The 15,537-nt window shown below is 36.2% G+C and overlaps 1 protein-coding gene across 1 annotated transcript in view; it reads right to left on the bottom strand.

Annotated features, from left to right (window-relative positions):
• CFDP1 (craniofacial development protein 1) overlaps window positions 1–15,537 on the bottom strand; it is a gene marked incomplete in the record, with an annotated part of 240,999 nt that overhangs the window by 224,976 nt on the left and 486 nt on the right. Inside the window, 1 exon segment of the mRNA XM_053700544.1 lies at window positions 11,672–11,801. Within this exon segment, the coding sequence (XP_053556519.1) occupies window positions 11,672–11,801 (130 nt within the window).

The raw sequence follows: 15,537 nt of genomic DNA on the forward strand, positions 1-15,537 counted from the left end.
GCTGTACCTTCCTGAAGAGGCGCTCTCCCTCCCACTGGTGCTGCTAGCAACAGAGGCTATCTAACGGGTGGTCAAATCCTGGTCACAAAGGACGGGTAAAGTAAAGCACTGGAGGCAATATCCTCAGTTGAATATTTGGGAAGGTTCAGTACTGGACGGTTATCGTCTGAATATAGACGGTTGCATGTGCTGTGCCCCCTACATCTGTATAGCAATATCGGTGCCTGAGGTACACCGGGCATAAAACTATAAAAGAGGACGGAAGATTGCTGGGGACTGGGTTCTGGGGCTTATATTCATATTACATAAATTGTTATTTTCTGGATCCTATACCTGCCCATATGCGGCTAGATTCAAATAAACTGGCATAGCCGGAATATTTAAGCAGGGCAACAAGGGCAAAAATTTATAATTAGTAAAAATTGTAAAAATCTCTTTACCCCCTGCTAATTCTCATATAGGGAGGGGAGGGAAGGAAAGAGAAGAGAAAAGAGATACTATCTTACTTAACTTTATTCTATCATATCACCTGTTATATCAAGGTATTGAAAGTTAAAAGACAGGTTCAAAAGTCACTGTGCCTTATTTTTTCTTTTTCTTTTTTTTTTCCTTCTTCTCTCCCCCTCTGGATACAGAAGGTCAATTCTATGGTAATTAACTGCTGGCTAGAAAATTAACTGAGTAAGCTGAATCAGAAGTGACGGGTCAATTGTTATTAATTCTAAAGAACCAGCTTTTTCTTTTTTTATTCAAAAATATGTACTAACATATTATAATATCTCATTTCTCAGTTAAAATTATATCAATCTAGCTACAGTTATCTTTTCTGTTTTTTTTTTTCTCTCTCTTTTTTTTCTAACACACTATCAGCTCAAAAACTGGCTACATAATATATTGTTTAAAGCAGTGGCTAAAAAGGTATTAGATCTAATGTGTATGTTTTTTCTGTGTTTTTTGTTCTTTTTCCTTCTGGCACAATGTGTTTCAAAGTACTATAAGATAACAGGATTTGAATATTGTATCGGTTTGGTTGTATCTATATACGGCTATTTAAAGGTGTCCGATATACATGTTTAGGATGATTTAGGAAGATAATCAAGGGTTATTATAAAGTCAAAGTAAGCTAACTTAACAACAGGGGCTCTCTCCCTTTTTCTTTTTTTTTTTTTCTTTTCTTTTCAATCTAATATTTCCTTTTGTCACCGCTCTGACTGATTTTGTATCACGTACTGCACATTGGGTGTTTTTTTTTTTTTTTTTTAAGCATAGAAAGAAAATCTCTCACAATCCTCACATACCCCCTCCCCTCTCTTGGGGTACTTTCCCCCATCTATCACTTGTGGAACACACTAGTTCCTCTTCCTATTTTTTTTTTTTTTTTTTCACATAATCACTGTATATGGATAAATTTATACTGTCACAGACTAAAAATTCACCGTCAGCCATGTCGGCTAGACAAAGGGAAAGAAAACAGAAAGGGCCATTAGAGGTTACTTCCGATACACAGTTAGCTGCTCGTGACTCTTTAAATGTACAAGAGTCTATTGATCTGCAATCATTAGTTTCAAATATCTCTGCGGCTCTTGCACCTAAATTTGACTCCCTGAGAATAGAGATTAAGCATGATATTGCACAACTAGCAACGGAGGTAAAACAATTTTCAGAAAGATTCACGGAAATAGAATAGAGAGTATCAGATCTTGAAGATATATCCTTAGTCCACAATACCAAATTAGAAGCCACTTCTTCTGCCCTCCTTAAATTACAAAACAAGTTAGAAGATCTGGAAAATCGCGCAAGAAGAAACAACTTAAAAGTAATAGGGGTACCTGAGGGACAGCAATACCAGGATTTATATAAACTAATTACACAGACACTCCCAGCTTTACTTAAGATACCTGAAACCCACTCAGACATAGTGGTAGAACGGGTACACAGGTTAGGAATTGTATCCCCTTCACAAAATATGAGGCCAAGACCAATCAGTGAAATTTTTGAACTATCAAGATAAAATTGCTTTTTTACAAGCTTTTCGTAAAAATCAGCCCATATTTCTTGAAGGAACAAAAATTTTATTATTTCAAGATTTTGCAAATGACACCGCCTCAAAAAGAAGGGAGTTAGCCCCAGTTTGCACTAAATTTATACAGCAGGGACTGCGAGCAACAATTGTATACCCCGCTAGGCTCCGCTTATTACTTGATAATGTTGTACATTTTTTTGATACTGCCTCTGCGGCAGAAGCTTTTTTCATCAAATATAGCACACCTGAGTAGATGGGTTCTTTAGGAAAATAGTATTATAGGTAAAAGTAGATACATCAATCTGCCCACATGATGGGGTCCTTTCAGAATAGGGTAACAGATGGTTTGGTGATTTTGCCATCTGGCATGGGTATTGTGTTTTGTTTGTTGTGTTCCCCCCCTCTTTTTTTTTTTTTTTTCTTTCCTCCCCCTTTTTTCTCTCTCCCTCTCGCTGCTCTCCCTCTTGAAATCTAGTTAATATATAACATGACAGGGATTAAGCTTACTTCCTGGAATATAGGAGGTCTTACATCACCTATTAAAAGAAAAATGATAATTGCATATTTAAATAAAATAGGTACCTCTATTGCTTTTTTACAAGAAACGCATCTGAAGACTCAAGAAGTCCTTAAACTTAAATCCTCATGGGTGGGGGAGGTTTTTTCTTCCCCCAGCCCTAGTCGAAAAGGTGGAGTTGCTATTCTACTAGCTAAAAAAAACTTAATTATGAGATAGGACAGATCGAGATGGATACAGAAGGGAGGTTTATAATTTTGAAAATAAAGATTGCCAAAACCTTATATACTTTATGTAATATTTATGCCCCAAATGTTTTTGATTTGCCATTCTGGGACACATTACAGGCAAGGCTCATGGCATGTGTGGAGGGTCTCTTAATAATGGCTGGCGATTTCAATATGGCTCCACAATACCCAATTGATAGAATGAGACAACAGCCGTTAGCCAAAAAAACAAAAAGGGATAACCTTGAGGCAAAATTGTTTTCCAGGATATTTTCTAATCTAAAAGTAAGAGATATTTGGCGATCCCAGAATCCGGATCAGCGAGAGTTCACTTGCTTGTCGAAAGCGCATAAATCCTTATCTCGGATTGACTTATTTTTAATAGATGAAAAACTATGTAAGAACAAGGTATTGACTCAAATTTTGCCCATTGCGATATCTGATCATGCGCCAATATGTCTCGAGTTGGCATCGTCCACTTCCCCTTATACTAATTCTCGCTTTGTTTTCCCTAAATATTTAGCTTCGGATTCTAAGTTTAAAAACTATGTGGAAAATAAGCTTGCGGACTTTGCAATATATAATGCTGAAGCCAAAAACCGTCCTTCTTTGTTTTGGGAGACTGCCAAGGCAGTATTAAGAGGGGATATCTTGGCTTATTCTATTAGGCAAACTAAGAAATTTAAAAAACGAGAGAATGAACTTCTCCGGGCAGTTACAAATGCATACAATTTATATCTGATGGAAAAAAATCCACAGAAATGGGCCAAATATATTAAAGCGCTCAAAGCGAGAGATTCATTCTGGCTATATAGAGCTACTCAAAAAGATATCCGGTTTGCCGCTAAGCTCCACAGATACGGGAACAAGACGGGAAAACTTTTAGCTAAGCTAGTCAAGCAGGATCTAGGCTCCCAACTAATAGATGCATTAGACAGTAAAGGTCAAATACTCAGTTCCCCTCAGGATATTGTTCAAATATGCTACGACTATTATAAAGATATATACTCTGCTAGACCATCTAATATTTTGGAGCGTCAGAAGTTTTGGACAGAGATCTCTTTTCCAAAGATATTACAGGCCTCTATCGAAGATCTTGGGTCTCCTATCACGGACCTAGAAGTGAGTAAGGCAATTAAAGACTTGGCATGCAATAAGGCACCCGGTCCGGATGCCTTACCCAACGAGTTCTATAAAGTAGCATCAGCTGCTATAACACCGTATTTAACATCATTGTTCAATCATATGTATATACAGGGCAATGAACCTACATCTAATTTTACAGCCTCATATACGTCACTGATCCTAAAGAAAGGAAAAGATGCAAAAATGATAGAATCTTATAGACCCATAGCACTCATGAATACAGATTACAAGCTGTTGGCCTCGATTCTTGCTCAGCGACTTCAGTCTCTCCTACCCTCTATTATTAATCCAGATCAGGCTGGCTTCATGAAAAATAGGAATTCAGCGGCCAAAATAAGGGAACTCCTGCTCACGTTAGATTTCTTCTCAAATACCATGGCTCCAGATCAATCTTCGCAAGATGATAGTATAGACCTAGCAATCTTAGCAATAGACGCCGAAAAAGCTTTTGACTCGGTTCACCACGACCACTTGCTATTTTCACTAGAACAGTTCGGGCTGAAAGGTAATTTTGTTAAATTTATTGAAAAAAATGTATCACACGGCTTCTACAAGATTGATAGTTAATGGGTTTTTATCTTCGGAGATTGTGTTGCATAGGGGAACCAGACAGGGGTATCCCCTTTCCCCCCTTCTTTTTAATATCTCTATTGAACCTTTTGCTGTAATGATAAGACAAAAACTGGAGGGGATTGGGATTGCTGGGCAGGAGTTGAAAATAGCGTTGTACGCTGATGACATTCTTCTCTATCTCTCTAATATATCTAGGAACTTACCCATTCTATTGTCAATTATACAACAATTTAGTTCCTTCTCAGGATATAAGGTGAATATAAATAAATCTGAATTTCTCTGGGTCAGGCAGACAAAAGATTCTCCTACAAATGTACCTTTTTCTATAGTAACCGATTCATTTAAATATCTGGGTATTATTTTCGCAAGTAGGCCTGATCGGTGGTATTCTCTTAACATTCTCCCTGTTTTAAAGAAAGTTAAAGATGCGTTTAAAAAAATTGGCAGAAATTACCTCTATCATTATCTGGTCGTATAGCTGTATACAAGATGATATTACTGCCTAAAATACTCTATGTTCTTCAGAACACTCCACTACTTTTAAAAAAGAATGACATCACTTTATTTAACTCACAACTCCGTTCCTTTCTGTGGCAGGATAGGAAGCCTAGAATTTCTCTAGCAAAACTTTCACTACCGATAGAATTTGGAGGTCTGGCCCTGTCTGATCTAAGAGCATACAATTAAGTGTTTCTGATACGTGTTGTGGTGGATTGGCTATTCCAACGTAACTATGTTACAAATAATAATCTTGAGGTCAGCATTATGTATCCTTTTTCACCGTCTGCGCTTATACATATGGAGTCTAAGTACATCCCACCTCAAATTAAAAGGTGTCGATCTATATATAATATAATGATGGCATGGAAAAAAACCTGTAATCTATTAGGTATGGAATACCGTGAATCGAGCTACTTACCATTCCTGGGGAACCCACAGTTCCAATCGGGAATACCATCTTCAATTTTTTTGAAATGGAACACCCTGGGGGTTGCTAGGGCTGAGCAGTTTTTGGATTTACAAAATAGATGCATTAAATCTTTTGATGCGCTTAGACTGGAATTCAAGCTTTCCCAAAGAAATTTTTTTGTGTATCTTCAAGCCACATACTACGTAATGAAGCTTTTGAACGATTATGGGTGGAATTGGTCACTGGGGCAACTGGAGAAATGGCTCATATTGGCAAAGAACGGAATCATGTCAATTTCTCCATGTTATGTTATTCGCTGCTGGCCTCAGTTAGAGGTATAATCAACTTAGATAATATGGCTATTGACTGGGCTAGATTGTTAACGAAAGAAGTAGACCCTGACATACCTTCTCTCTCAATCCAAGAGGTTGCTCGAACAACTCTTTCGGCTACTTGGAGAGAATCGCATGTGAATTTATTATATAGGACATACTTCACAAAAGAAAAAGGTTTAAGATGTGGAAATACGAGTTTCAATGCCTGTCCTAAGTGCTCATATGCCTCGGCGGACCTCCTGCACATGCTATGGACCTGCCCAAAAATAAAAAATACCTGGTGTAAAGTTCAATTTTGGTTAAGTAAGGTTCTAAATCTCCCTTCGCTAAATCTATTAGACTTAAATATAGTCTTTTTATTATTTCAGCAAGAAGACAAACAGCTTAATATTAAATTTATCAATATAACTATATTGGCGGTTAGATACCTTATTTTTAAAAAATGGAAAATGCAGACTGTTCTGAGTATCCCAGAAATTAAAAATCATGTAAAAAAACAATGTATTCTCGAACAATACAATGTTAATGTTGATAACGATAATGACATTATTAAATTCTTTTGTAAGTGGTCAGCATTTATAAAATCATTTCCTCTAGCTGAAAGGGAATATCTGTTTTATTCCTTACGAAATACTGATTTAGTCTTGTTGGGAACATGGTGAGGAGAGACGGGGGGGGGGGGGGGAGGGAAGAGAGAGAACACTAATCCCCCTTTTTTTTTTCTCTTCCCTTCTTTTTCTCCTTTTTATTTATTATTATTATTTTATTTTATTTTTTCTTCTTTTCTTTTCATTTTTAGGCTCTTAATGTCTAATTGTTCTCTGAAGTTGTTTAAAATATAAAAACTCCTACTCTGTGTGCTAATTCTTCATAGAAGGGTAATTTTGAAAGAATTTGTAAGTTGTTGTAAATTTTTTTTCTTTTCTTTTTCTCGATTGTTGATATATATTGCTATACATGGCCCTGCATGGTACAAGAAGGCTGAATTTATTTGTGTGTACGCATTGTTGGATATAAATAAACAATTAAAAAAAAAAAAAAAAAAAAAAAAAAGGGACATTAAACAATTTGAGATGGTAAAATAAAATGATAAATTGCTTATATAAAAAAAAGTCTGCAATATACTTTCATTATTTATTTTGTCTACTTTTCCTGTAATTCCATTCTAAAGTTGTGAGTTTTTCCGTTCCTGTTAGAAATGGAAGTGCAGAACACATATTCAACACAGCCATTGGCTGCACACACTAGTGACCTATTTATAAATGTCCCTATTTGGCCACAGACGAGAAAGTAACCTAAGTTGCAACATGGCATTGATTTATAGACACTAAAACTTTTTTTTTCCCCGTGTTCCCTTCTCCCCCTGCGCGCCCCACTAGGCTTGATTTATTGCTCATCTTTTGTTGTTGGGTGGAATGGTTAAAATTATAACCTGGAATATAGGGGGTATTCACTCCCCAATAAAAAGAAAGGCAGTTATGAACCTCCTAGGAAAAAGGGATTTTGACATAGCTTGCCTACAGGAAACCCACCTATCCGATATAGAGCATAGAAAGATCAAAGCTAGATGGTTGGGAGAAACTTTTTTTTCATCATATACAAAATCCTCCAGAGGGGTTATGGTTCTTTTCCATACAAGACTAGAATATAAAATTTTAAATACATCTATAGATAAGGAAGGGAGATATGTAATTATTAGACTTTCTATTCATAATGAAGAATATTTGTTAGTAAACATTTATGGTCCAAATACCCCTAATGAAGGGTTTTGGAATTTATTGGTAAAGAAAATGTTCAAATTTCCGAAAGCTAAAATCTTGATGACAGGGGATTTTAATGTTACTCTGAATTCTTATCTGGACAGAAGGAAAGTGGGGAGTGGTAACACTAAAGTTAAAATCAAATCTACACAATTGAAGTTTGAAAAGAAAATATTTAATTTACTGTATAACTCACTTAAACTAGTAGATATATGGAGGCTCTTAAATCCCAATAGCCTAGAATACACATGTTGTTCCAAGTCCCATAATACGCTTTCGAGATTGGACCTTTTTCTAATCTCAGATCTTTTGGTACCAAAGATTGAGAAATGTATTATTGGGGATTTTAGTTTGTCTATCTGCGAGACTCTATTGATTTTAGAAACTTCTTAACTAAATCTTGGGAAGATTTTAGAACATTTAACAGTCACTGCAGGGACAATACTCAGCTTTTTTGGGAAACAGCGAAAGCTTACCTAAGAGGGGAAATAGTTAGTTATGTGGCAAAAGCAAAGAAGGAGAAGGCGAGAAAAGATAAGGCTCTCTCAGATAAAGTGAGGGAATCATATATTAAACTTTTGGAAAGACCCTTTAAGGTAAATACTGAGAATTATTTTCAGGCCAAAAAAGAAAGAGAGACATTTCTCTTGGGAGAAGCACAGTGCCAGATTTGCAAAATTTGGTAACAAAGTAGGTAAATTTATGGCCTCAATGTTTAAAAGACAGTCTAGGAAGAGACCAATAGCAGCAATAAAGGTAAAAGACCAATTAGTTACAGAACAAGAGCAGATCTCACATCTATTTCACGCTTTTTATTCATCTCAACGTCCAGATGTAGACACTATTAAAAAGTTCCTGGACGGGATTTGCTTGCCTACAATTTCAACAGAAAATTGTGATCTTTTAAATCAGCCAATAACAGAAAATGAGATTTACAAAATTATTGGTTCAATGGCGAGAGGGAAAGCTCCAGGCCCGGATTGCTTACCTATTGAGTTCTATCAAATACTGCGAACAGAGATAGGGCCAGTACTGTCTGATTTATATAATGAATACTTCGGAACAGAATCTAAGATCTCTGAGAATTTTAAGAGGGCTAATATAATCTTGATTCCAAAAGCCAATAAGGATCCAACAGATATGATCTCGTATAGACCTATTTCGTTATTAGGACTAGACTATAAAATTTTGATGAAAATAATCGCGGAGAGGATGAAACCTTTAATGCCGGCTATTGTGCACCAAGATCAGGCAGGGTTTATTATAGGAAGAGCATCAGAGATGAATATAAGAAAAATTCTACAGGTGATATGTCATTATGGGGGGGATCGCTCTGCCCTGCCGGAGGCCTTCCTGCTATCCCTGGATGCAGAGAAGGCCTTCGACAGGGTGGAGTGGCCCTTTCTGATCGAAGTATTGGAGAGATTTGGCTTCAGGGGTCACTTTAAGGATTTTATTGATAAGATCTATACAAATGTTAAGGCTTCCATTTTGATCAATGACTCTATGTCAGATTCTTTCATTCTGACAAGAGGCACCCGTCAGGGTTGCCCAATGTCACCATTACTATTTGACCTTATAATGGAACCCCTGGCCATTAAACTGAGAGATTTATTGATTGGAATCAGTATAGGACAAACAAAACTTAAAACCGCCTTGTTTGCGGACGATCTTCTGTTATTTGTTGCTGAACCAAAAAGGCAAATTAGTGCGATTATGGGGTTGCTTGAACAGTACGGTGAGGTCTCGGGCTACAGAACAAACTTTTCAAAATCAAAAATCTTGTGGCTTAAAGAGAGCTCTGGGGAACCTCAAACTTTTCAATTTATAGAAACCAAAACTCTGGAGTATTTGGGCTTAAAAATCTCAGCTAATACAACAGAATGGTATAAAGACAATTTTGGTACAATATTAGGGGATAGTAGAAATAGACTAAAATCTTGGGCATCACTTCCGGTATCATTGTCGGGAAAAAATTCTCTTTTTAAGATGTTTATTATTCCTAAGATCTTATACACGTTAAGGATGCTTCCTTTTCTGATAGATAGAAATGACTTAAACCGCTTTAACCAATCATTAAGGTTGTTCTTATGGAGTGGGAGAAAACCAAGGTTGAAACTAACTAAACTATATCAGCCCTATAATAAAAGGGGGCCTGGCTCTACCTAATCTAGAGCGTTACAACCAGGCGGCAATTCTACGTTTCCCCCTTGATTGGCTATCAAGGTCCTTTTTATATTCTGAGGAGTCCATAGAGAATCATGTTTGTTCTCCGCTATCCTTAAATTATGTACTTTGTGCCACAAATAGAGAGTTAGGAAAGAGCCTTCTGTTACACCCTTTGTACACGGATATAATAAAAGTATGGAGAAATCTATCTATCAGTATTGGAACGAGCCAAAATATCTCAAAATGGATGCCGTTAAGCGGTAATCCTCACTTCCCCTTAGGTAATATATCTGATACCTTTAAGAAATGGTCACCAGAGAGACCACTAGTAGTGAGTGATTTTTATAATTACACCATGAATAAACTGTATACATTTGATAAGTTCCAAGAAAAATGTCCCGCAGTACAAAAGAAACATATGTTTTATTTTTTACAAGTTAAGGATTATATCCTTAAATTGACTAGGATAGCTCCTCAATTATGGAAAGTTCATCCTTTAATTGATGTTGCTAAGGTTAGAAAGGGTCTGTTATCTTTTATATATAAACTATTGCTGTCTTTAGATGAAAATTCAGCATTAACAGAACTGGCATCTTATTGGATATCAGCGGTTGATTCTTCCAACCTGGAAAAAATACTACTGAAAAGTCTAACTATCACCCAAAAGTTACTCCCTTCATCTTACCATAGAGAAATTCAATTTAGACTATTACATAGAGACTACTTTATTCCACGTAGAGTGGCAAAATGGAATAAAAAAGTGCTTAATTGTTGTTCTAAATGCCACTCGGTTGATCCAGATTTAATCCATTTGATATGGAACTGTCCAAAACTAAACCAGTTCTGGAAGAAACTAGAATTCTTTTTTTTTACTATATTTAAAAGGAAAATCTACTTAACTAAGGATTCCATGCTTCATGGGATAGAGATATTAACTTTCTGGTGGTAGCATTAACAATTACTAGAACACTCATTTTTAGATACTGGATTGTAGACAAAGTTCCGTCAATAGCGGAAATAAGGAAATTACTATTAGATGCAGTAATTAAAGCAGCTTATGATCTCAAAATAGGAGGGACTTCAGGGGAAAAGTTCTGCAATATCTGGAAGCGTTTTGTTTGCTCTCAGGGTAATGACCTTACATATCGTATAGAACAAATTATAAATATTAAGTTAAATTAGGTCTACTGATTGGCTGAGTTGGAGAGAGGGACGCGTGGGGAGCTAGAGAAGGTTTTATAATATTATCTTTTTTTATTTTTTTATTTATTTTTTATTTATTATTATTTATTTTTATTTATTTTTTTGTGTTTGTTGGTTTTGTTTAATTGGAATATATAAAAGGGTCAAAGTATTGGTGTATATGTTAAGTTGATATGTAATTGCTGCTAGTTTATTCTCTTATCTTTTTTTTTTCTTTTTTCTGTATGGTCTTTTTTATCTTGCCGTACAGAAACTTATGTGTCATATGCAATATGTTTTATATAAATTTTTTTTTTAAAAAAAAAAAAAAAAAAATAAAAAAAAAAAAAAAAAAAAAAAAAAAAAAAAAAAAACACTTTACACTTATTTTGTCAATACTTAAACAGCTAATAAAACTTTAAAAACATACATCTACATGTTATTCCTAGACTAATCTTTTCTTTGAATGCATCATTCATTTAATGTTTATTGACCCTTTAAGGATATGAGTTCAGATCATGAGCTCATAAGTGGATTCTGTTACAAAAAAAATATCTTCAAAAAAAATTACAAACAATGCAATGCAACATAATTGGTCATAAAAGTAAGTTAGAAACATATTTAAAATTGCATGCTCTATCTAAATCAGGAAAGAAGCATTTTGGATTTTATATCCCCTTTAAGCAAAAGATGTATAGTTAAGCAAAATTAATGTAGGGTTTCTATGTATTTATTTGCATTTAATGTCTAAGGTAAAACTGATGCACGCCCCACTCCCTCTTTAAACGCCAAAATAGGAAAAGAATAGCTCTCTAGACTATAGTTTTACCTTGCAGCAATACATTTTTGCATTTTTTTCTTCTTTTTTGACTCTTGGTGAGTTCTTTCTCCTTCCTCTTCTTCCTCTCCATCATCTTCTTTCACCAAATCATTTACATCATCTTCACTGTATTCTCCTCCTAGAGAATAAGAATAATTTTACTAATTTTCACAGAAAGTGCAAGTGAGATCTCTACAGGGATGGAAAAAAACATTTTTAAAAATGAATATAGAGCAAGCACGGCAGATGACCACAACATTCAGTCTAGAGTTGTCATGTCTCTGGCAACAGGCAAACAATACCAAGGATGTGTCTGAGGCATTCTTAATTTTCAAGGATTTAAAGGGACAGGAAACCCTAACATTTTCTTTCATGATTTGGATAGAGCATAACATTTTAAACAACTTTCCAATTTACTTCTATTGTCAAATTTGCTTCATTATATTCTTATCCTTTGCTGAAGAAACAGTATTGCACTACTGGCAGCTAGCTGAACACGTTAGCCAATTACAAGAGACAAATGTGTGCAGGTCAGGCACCAATCAGCAGCTTGCTCCCACTAGTGTAGGATATGTGCATATTCTTTCTCAACAAGGGATACAAAAAGAACAAAGCACAGTTGAAAATAGAAGTGAATTTTAAAAAAAAAGTGTCGTAAAAAGACATGCTCTATCTGAATAACTAATTTTGACTTTCCTACCCCTTTAAGCTCCTCCTAGCAAATGACCATGATTTCCCTTATCTCATCTACTGAGGTAAATTAGGGACAGATAAATAGCTGTGTGCAATGTTAAAGTAACTATTTAAAGGGATATTAAAGTGATCATAAACTTTACCTATTTGCTACCTAGTATATAAAATTATTATTAAAATCAGGGGCACTTTCATTGAATACATTTTTAAGATGCTTTATTTGTAAAATATTTACCATTTAGTGATGGTAAACATCACCCCATTCCTCCGCCCGCACCTCATACTTGATTTAGCTGAGAGATGACGAATCCGGCTTCATCCAATCGTTACGTGCCCCACTTGGCATACAGCTTGTGGGGCACACAATGATTGGATGAAGCTGGATTTGTCATCGCTTAGCTAAATAAAGTATGAGATGCGGGTGGAAGAATGGTACAATGTTTACCATCACTAAATGGTAAATATTTTACAAATATAGAGTCTTAAAAAATGTAATCAATGAAAGTGCCACTGATTTTAATAATAATTTTATATACTAGGCAGCAAATAGGTAAAGTTTACAATCACTTTAAACAGCAAGTACATGCTAGACCTATTTATGTATTAAAAGCAAAGATTAGCCTAAGAATAATATGTAGATGTATTTTTAGAATTATATTAGCCGTTTTACCCCTTAACAACCAGTGCCGTACCCTGTACGACACTGGTCGTTATCCCTTAAGGACCAGCGACGTACCCTGCACGTAGCTGCAGTCATGGGCTTCTCTCTGCCTCGATCTCACTCAAAATAGCGAGATCACACTATTTCTGCATTCCCCACGAGTGGGGCACTGCATAAATAGATTTGCAGAGTTGTCGATGCAGAGAGGGCCACTCCGTGGTGCTGATCGTTGGTGGGTATGAGTGTAAATGAGGGAGGCGGGTAAGCGGCCCATCACTGGAGGAGGTGGGAGAAGGAAAATAAAAAAAAATGCATCATTGAGGGTGGAGGGAGTAGGGGCAATGAGGGGATCCCATGTGGGATCCGTTAACAAAAAGGGATCTGGGAGGGGGTAGTGCATTTTGGGGGAAAGCTACACTACAGAAAAAAAATAGGACTTTTTTTTTTTTTTTTAAATTGCCAATTTTGTAGCAAACTGGGTAATGGTAGACCGCTGCCACTACCTAAGCTGTTGGTAAATAGGTAGAGGGAGGAGGGTAAGAGCTTTTTTTTTGGGGGGGGGGTCAGGGAGGTTTGGAGGTTAGGGGAAACCTACACTGCAGCAAAAATATTTTGTAAAAAAAAAAAAAAAAAGCTTTTAATTTTCATACTGGCAGACTTTCTGCCAGTACTTAAGATGGCAGTGACAATTGTAATGTGGGGGAGGGAATAGAGCGGTTTGAAGGGAGTCAGGGAGGGAACAGGTGGTGGGATGTGTCAGGTGGGAGGCTAATCGATACACTAAAGCTAAAATTAACCCTACAAGCTAATTAACCACTTCACTGCTGGGTATAATACAAGTGTGGAACGCAGCAGCATATAGCTAGGCTTACCAGAAGTCCCACTTTTACTGGGATTGTCCCGGTTTAGAGGCGCTGTCCCAGTGTCCCACCCAGTTGTTCATTCTGTCCCAGTAGGGTTGCCACCTCCAGGTTTGAAATCATGTGTCCGGGTTTCAGACCACCTGAAACCCAGACACATTATTCAAAATGACTGGACTGTGGCTCTCCAGCATAGTTGGATGCTGGTACTTTGTTACATACAGCCCTGCTTAGCTTAACGTTCGTGTCCTTCAAAGTTTACATTTAGTAATACAGGCTGAGTGAGCAGCATAGGGTTTTTTAATTTTGTAGTACTACTTGGTTTATTTTTCTAAGAATTTAACACCCCCCGACCCCTGGTGACATCACCGGTAATACACCTTTAGGGGAATCATGTGGGTATGACTAGGAAGTACAGACAGGAAGGATTTTTGGCCTGGATCTTGCTTTACTTCATGCAGGATAGCATTTTGGCTATAATCTTCCTGCATTATGGTATAGAGTAGCCTCTTAAACAGCTTTAGCAGGTACATGTTTCTTTTTTACTTTCATTCAATGTTGTATTTATGCCTTATCAGTATTTGGCTCTGTTCCTTAATTAGACACATAAAACACATATTACACTGCAGATATTACATTGTGAAATTGATAATTATGAAAGTGATAATTATGCTTGATGTTTGGCATTATTTAGAATCTGAGATTTAGATTAATGATTTATTTGCCATGACAACGTAATGGTGCCTTTTTCACTAAGGGGTAGTGTTATGGTCTATTTAAACTGTGTGATTCACTTGTTTGACTGAGGAAGGGTAGAGTATCCACGAAACATTACGCACATAAAAGCTACTACTTTAAAAGGACTGGTAATTGCCACGCCCCCTTGACCACGCTCCTGACCACACCCCCACTGGCACCGCACCAGGTGGTCCCAGTTTCACCTCTAAAAATTATGGTAAGCCTCCATATAGCTGCTTTATAATTACCAAAAAGCAATGCCAAAGCATATATGTATGCTATTTCTGAACAAAGGGGATCCGAGAGAAGCATTTACAACCATTTGTGCCATAATTGCACAAGCTGTTTGTAAATAATTTCAGTGAGAAACCTAAAATTGTGAAAAAGGTAACGTTTTTTAAATTTTATCGAATTTGGCGGTGAAATGGTTGCATGAAATATACCAAAATGGGCCTAGATCAATAGTTTGGGTTGTCTGCTAAAAAAAAATTATATATATATATATATATATATATATATATATATATATATATATATAGTTTTGATAGGAAAATATATAAAAGGCTCTAATTCTGTTTAAATGTAGTGATGGCAAAAAAAAAAAAAAGTTTTTGTCTGAAATGCCCGGTCCTTAAAGGGTTAAATATTGATGAAGCAAGAGTAAATGTTTAGTATCTATACTAGCACTTCAATAAAGTTATAGGCACTGCCATTTTTTAACCTAAGCTTTCCATTGATTTCTCTTATTGTCTGAGGATAATTAGAGACAGATGTAAACTGTGAGCTAAAATGCAATGTGCAAACAAGACTGTGTGGAACATAGGATTGTAATTATCTAAAAAGTTTTCCACACAGCCATGTTTGTACACGCTCTTGTTTTATCTTGCTCAGGAGAGAGCATTCCATTCAAACATAAAATACTC

This window comes from Bombina bombina, chromosome 1 (genome assembly GCF_027579735.1).
Source record: "Bombina bombina isolate aBomBom1 chromosome 1, aBomBom1.pri, whole genome shotgun sequence".
Classification (NCBI taxonomy): domain Eukaryota; kingdom Metazoa; phylum Chordata; class Amphibia; order Anura; family Bombinatoridae; genus Bombina; species Bombina bombina.